The sequence below is a fragment of the Orussus abietinus genome, unplaced genomic scaffold (assembly GCF_000612105.2).
Source record: "Orussus abietinus isolate OABI.00-Male unplaced genomic scaffold, Oabi_2.0 scaffold124, whole genome shotgun sequence".
NCBI lineage: Eukaryota > Metazoa > Arthropoda > Insecta > Hymenoptera > Orussidae > Orussus > Orussus abietinus.
The window spans coordinates 34150-40411 of NW_019394296.1; the positions used below are offsets into that span (position 1 = coordinate 34150).

Consider the following 6262-nt stretch of genomic DNA (forward strand, 5'->3'; position numbering starts at 1 on the left):
ATTCAAGACAGGCTAAGGATGGCATTACATGACATCGTTAATTAAAGGTTGCTCAGCGACTGTTCGCCGGTATGTCAGTGTCCATGAGATTTCAAAGAATTGTCAAGTCAATCAAACTTCCATTTGTCAGTTTTTCCTTAAATGAAATTCTCTCGGCAGAACTTGAACTTCACGAAAATCGCGTTGGGGGTTGAAATTTTATTTCTGAGTTCGCACAATTTTGGTATACCTCGAAAATGACGAAAAAAGGACAAGCTTTGAGGTTCACGAGAGGAAGAAACAAGACTTATTTAGTGTTATTTAAAATATCTCCAGGCAGAAATTATATCCATAGTAATATTAAAAAAAAGTTGTCGATTGATTTAAAATTGGAAAGTAATATCAATTGATTCTTTTTTTTGTTTGGAGTAAAATAAATGTCATTTTAACAGGACAACTTGTTGGATCCCCTGTTAATGTTGGGCCTCAGGGGCGAACGATGGAAGCCGTGAAAGAGTACTTCGAATGTGTAAATTTTCACTGGCTAGTCGTGGTACTATCGGGGATGTACTTTCACCTAAGACAAATTTGCATAATTGGATTATGCTTCGACGAAGAATCGATGCCCTTCGATCCCTCATATGCTTCGATACTTTTCATCTTTTCCGTACTTTGTCTCCTCGCCGAATACAAACTTTGGCCGAGATCCCTGAAAGAGCCACCACCACAATTGCTTATCATTTACGAGGTAAACTAGATTTCACTGAATTTAATTGAAACGAATTGTCCCAACTAACGCTTAACATGTTGCTTTTACTTATTAAGATCATGAAATGAATTTTAAAGTCAATTAATGAGTCTATAACGTGGAGTGCATAAAACATTTTCAAGCCAATTTTTAAATGTATCTGATGAAAAAGATATCGATACATGTATTCATATTACAGATGTTGGTAGCAGCTTTGGTCACAAATCTAGCAACGCGAGCAGTATGGATACCGCTCATGCACGCGATTTATTGTCTCACTCAGGAATCCAGCAGATGGGTAAGACCGATCCTTCATAAATCAGCTAAATTTCAATACCAACCATTTCTAAAATCTGAAGACACTTGGGCAATACATAAAAGACAAACCGACGTCCAGCTTCGCCGTTATTTTTAATCGTGGGACATTTTCTTAATCGTTTCCACAAACTCCAGTAGAAAAAATTCAGAAAGAAAAAATGATTTCCGGCTTTTTTTCAGTTGGTATGGTTGAATCAGGGTTTGGGATCGGAGAACGACTCGATGTTAAACATTTTGGCGCTGTACATGGCCATGGACACCGCGGCCATGCACGTGGCCTTTTGTCTGTCGGTCCTGTCGTTTGTCTGGATGCTGGACGCGACGGAATCTCTGGACGCGATCCTAGATCTTTGGAGCAAGTAGTAACTAGTCAAACAAAATTGGATCTCGCGAGCGATCCCTACGCTCCGTTGGACCTTCCCCGGAAGTCCTCTCTGACTCCAGACATCTCTTCGTTATTCTCTGTTCAGGAGCTGGAACTCGAAATGCTCCGAAGGCCAAATGCTCCACGGCAAAAGGACCTCCTTCGAAAATCCCGTGGTGATCGACTGGTTCTTTTCCGAGTCGCTCTTCCACCATCCGGAGGATCTGCTAGCGAGTGCGGATCGTCGTTAAGTCTAAGTCGGTTGCTCTTATTTCCGAGATCCTTTTTTCCAATATCTCGTGGAAAGAGAAAGGAGGATCGAAGAGCGCGAAAAGAGCGCTAAATTACTTGTAATGACTCATGTATATTGTAAAGTGACGCGTGTAATAAAGTGTACGTCGCATGCGAGTGGATTCGGCATGGCGATTTTTCATTAAATTAGAGAATTTCACTGGATGAGTGTTGAATACTAAATTCGTTTCTTATACATTTCTTAAAATCCCCTGTCGTTTCCTATCGCTGTAGATAGGCATAATTACTTTTTTTTCCTGTTTTCGTAAATATATGCGAGGGTTAATAAGTTTCGCGAAATGAAACGTGTGTTACAAAATCATGTATCCATTTTGGTCTGTGACAAGTCAATGTTTATCCAGGACTTATCTGTGTATGTTTTTGAAGCTGGTATCCAATATTGTCAGGGCACCTTGTATAATTCCCGTTGTAGGGGAATATATAAATGCGCATCGTCCTCCAAGATGGCGAAGATCCTCTGCACGATCTGGGCACTGATGCTGCACAGCTTTGGCGTGTCGATTTTCCAGACTTGTTTCGCCGATGCTACCGAGGACGAGTACGGAAAATCATTGCTCACAGGACCCCCTGAAACGGCTTTTTTATTTGCGTCCGGAGTTTACGTTCTAGTAGCCCGGTCGACCATTTTCCCGCCCTCTTTTCGAAAGCCACCTGCAGCGTTGCTGTGCTTCTATGAGGTTAATCACCATTGAACACGTATTGTATTTCCCCATAATTAACTTATCAATCTAAAATTTAAATCAAATATAAATTAATAAAATCCTCTTCATTCTATAACAATTGAAATACTTTTGTAAAGGAAATGATATAAATGAAAAGGGAAATATTTTGCATTCACGATACCTACAGCTGTTCATATATTATAATCATGAGTAAGGATAGGATATTTTGTTAGATTTATTAGAGGGCTTCGGCTTCCATTTACTTATAACAAATATTTAATATAAATGGATAGATAAAAATGGGAGGCAACGAGGAATAAATAAAGGTAATGAAAATTGATTTCTATTGCAGTTTCTGGCGACTGCATTCATTTTGGAGTTCGCAATGGCTTGCATTTGGGTTCCTATCGACGTCCTTTTGCTCACGACGTTGCCCAAGCACCTTTGCCATGTAATGTAACGATCGCAATGCTACATTAATTTTTCTAAGGTCGAAATCGATTCCATTCAGCAGTAGCAGATTAGCTCGTAAATGGGTTGAAAAAGCCGCAATAAGCGTCCTGAGAACAATTTTCAATTTTCAAAGATGAGACAGTAAATGGCATAAAATCAGTGATTAATAAATAGAGTCATTACATGACCATTAGAATGTTTGAAGAGTGATTACTATATTAGTAGAAGAGCCAATTTAAAGACATCTTCTATTTTGTCCAGGCATTGGATAGTTTGGAGATGAAAGATACAGCTGAGTGGATCCAATCAGACAGAAGTCCTATTATATTGCTGAGTTACGTCATATCCGTCTCATTTTTTCTTCTTGTCCTCTACGTCACAAGGTCCCTGGATTTTTCCGTATTAACGTCAGTAAAATTTACTAATCATCCTAGACTATAAGGATCCACAGACCGTAAAGCGAAAATATGATTCAGAACGATAATCAGTATTTTTTCTTAATTCTGAAGCAACAAGATTTTTTTTCTGTATAAAGAGATTTCAAGACTTAATTACAGATCTTCATTCACTGACATGAAATGAGATTAGGATGTAATGATTGCATTCTCACTTATATACTTATGGGTGTGGTAATGTTCCAATGTGCGAGTATAGCAATGTTTATGCTAAATGTTAACGAAAATGTTCCATACAGGGATTGTGGCGCCGAAGTATTCGTTCGTTATGCAAGGACCAAACTTTGGCAAAGGATAATGAGCGAATTACCCGGAAGAAGCCGCTCTAAAAAGTGTCGATGCAGAACCCGCAAGACGGATCGTTGCAAGCCTCGAAATGTCACCTTCGAAAATTGAAAATCTGAAGGAAGAACTGAAATTGTTCTTGTAAACGCGAGATCTTCGACTTTTTATTAGAAATCGCGCATCTCGCACGATTTCCACATTCTTTTATAATTGACCGTAATAATTCACACGATAACCGTCGAACTAATTTATCATCCGATCGCCGCGTGCACAATGTATCAATAAACACGTGATAAGCGATCCTTCAGGGTCACTTAAGCGTTTTTCTTAACTACTCTGATCGACTGTACTATTTGTATTCATCTATTTCTACAGTTTATACTCTGCACACACCCATTTTGTACGAAATATACTAAATATTTGTGATGCATGCCTTATTTCAAATACAAACAAAATTGTGTTTCTGCACATGCTTAACAGAAAAAATGATACGTCGACTCGAAACAAAGCAACATTGTCCCTTACTTATGTACTTTCAATCCCTTTTATTAAAAAGAAGGCATTTATTTCATCCGAACTGAAATTTTAAACGTACAAACCGTATAGATAATAGCGGTAATAATACAATACAAGTAATCGTTAATAATATCAATTAAGTAATAATACACATGTCGATTATACGATAGATTATCATACGGTAAATTGTACTAATGAGATGTGTTCAGTGGCAGTACAAATTACAGTAGTTCGAGGTGAGACGCGACTTTTGGATAAAGTCGGATTTGGTTGTGGTTGGTGAACTTTTTACATTCTACGACGTTGTAATTGCTTAAACTCGATAATAAGCACCTTCGATGATCGCGTGTCATTAGGCAGTGTAGGTGTTAGAAACGTTACGGATATGTGGAATGAGTATATTCGTCGGCATTAAATGGTAACTCGTGCACGAACCGATAACCTAATATTTTGGAAAATGACGTTTTCAGCATATTAAGACAATAAAAAATCGTAAAAATGGAGCATTCCTTTATACAAGAAGCATTTCATATATACTTCCTCAGACAATAATCATCTTAATTTCCGTTGATATGCGTCTACAGAATTATTCTGGGTTTATGAAATTATTTGGTATAAATTATTTTTAACATCAAACCAGTAGCATTCTTATAAAAAAATTTGTGTCAGACTTCGTGCAGTAATTGCGGAGGATATTTCCTCGTGCCCTTTACACCTTGTAATTAACCTTTTCTTTTTTCTGAAAAGAGATCCTTGAAGACATTTTATTTTATTTTTTTTTCGTCGAATCGAACCTTATCCGATCGAACTTCCTTAGCAGACCTTAGGCCGCTTTTGCGATTATTTCTGTATGTACTTTCGACTTATAGTTAGACGTAATTTCTACTATATCCGACGTCAGTACTTCACTCGTTGTCATTTTTCAGTTCAGTTTAGAATTTAATAATTTCCTCTATTATTACGGATGAAAATTGAATTATTAGTAATAATATTATCACACATCAAGAAGATTGGGAAGCTCGGAAGAATTGTTCTGACACTTGGACGAATTTCTTGAAATGCGAATGAAATTTGGGAAAATTCGTCGATTGTATGTTCTGGCATAAACCAGTTATAATAATAAAGTTTGGCTTGAGATGTTGTTATATACACAATATTATGTAACGCGTGATAAATAAACCTAACCGATTTTTTTTATCCAAATAAAATTAAATAAAGAGATTTAGAAAAGAATTCTTAAAATCCCCCGTATTGTATGAATTGTAATTATGTCATTTGGAGTTCGATCAATCGATCTACATCTAACTGAACTTGATATCATTTAATTCACACTGTTATTCGATATTTTCCAAAACGATTAATTGAAATTTTGTACAAGACTCAACTTAATCGATTGTTAAAGTCATCATTTATTAAGCAACTGTGGACTGAAAATATGAATTATACCTCCTCAGTCATATCAATTCTAGATCCAGTATGATACCAAAAGGTATGACTCTTCATCAAAACATTCAAAAACCCATTGCACAGTGGTGATTCCTCTAAAATTGTCAATTTACATCGGACACCTGCAAACAATACTAAGTAATGAATCCAACGTCCTAAATAAATATTTTACTATTAACATAAGTAATAAAAAATGACGGTGCAATCAGTACTTGATATATTTTAGCATGCTACGTATCACTGTCGCGTTTAATTATAAAAATGTTTTCTTTATCATATGACGTTTATCCTTCCATTGTGCAAGGGGGCGAAAATCGAGTTCCAAAAATTACCGGGGATAGAAGAAATCGGCAGAACGAGATCGAGAAAGGATACGCGGTCCCTGGATCTTGCAAGACCGAAACATTTAAAAACCTACCCTGAGCAGGGAATCTCTCTTATCGCGGGATAAATCCTCAGGAGATTCGCGACTTTTGGTGTCTCCGTTTCGCAAAGTCAAATTCGGACTCGACGCTTGACTCAAAAGAGTGAGACAGACACACAGGCATATATACACGCAATGTAATATACATATACAAGTAAGTACAGGCGAGATCGAGGGTGCTTTTTGCTCGAGCAGCCTGTTCGTGATATAAACTATTTTTGTTCGTAAGACTTGGTCGCGAAATTGATGGCGACGTTTTTAAAATCCTGACTATATTCGTGCCACTGTACACAGGCGCAG

General features: G+C 37.3%; 2 protein-coding genes across 2 annotated transcripts; both read left to right on the plus strand.

Annotated features, from left to right (window-relative positions):
- Positions 1–478: 478 nt before the first annotated feature.
- On the plus strand, positions 479–1408 carry LOC105703227. Its single transcript, XM_012431459.1, has 3 exons — positions 479–727; positions 927–1025; positions 1226–1408. The coding sequence occupies exons 1-3, from the start codon at positions 479–481 to the stop codon at positions 1406–1408; spliced, it is 531 nt and encodes a 176-aa protein (XP_012286882.1).
- A 756-nt stretch (positions 1409–2164) lies between these two features.
- LOC105703225 lies at positions 2165–3277 on the plus strand. The gene is made up of 3 exons (XM_012431457.1): positions 2165–2398; positions 2736–2834; positions 3098–3277. Exons 1-3 carry the CDS (start codon positions 2165–2167, stop codon positions 3275–3277), a joined length of 513 nt encoding a protein of 170 aa, XP_012286880.1.
- Positions 3278–6262: the final 2985 nt, after the last annotated feature.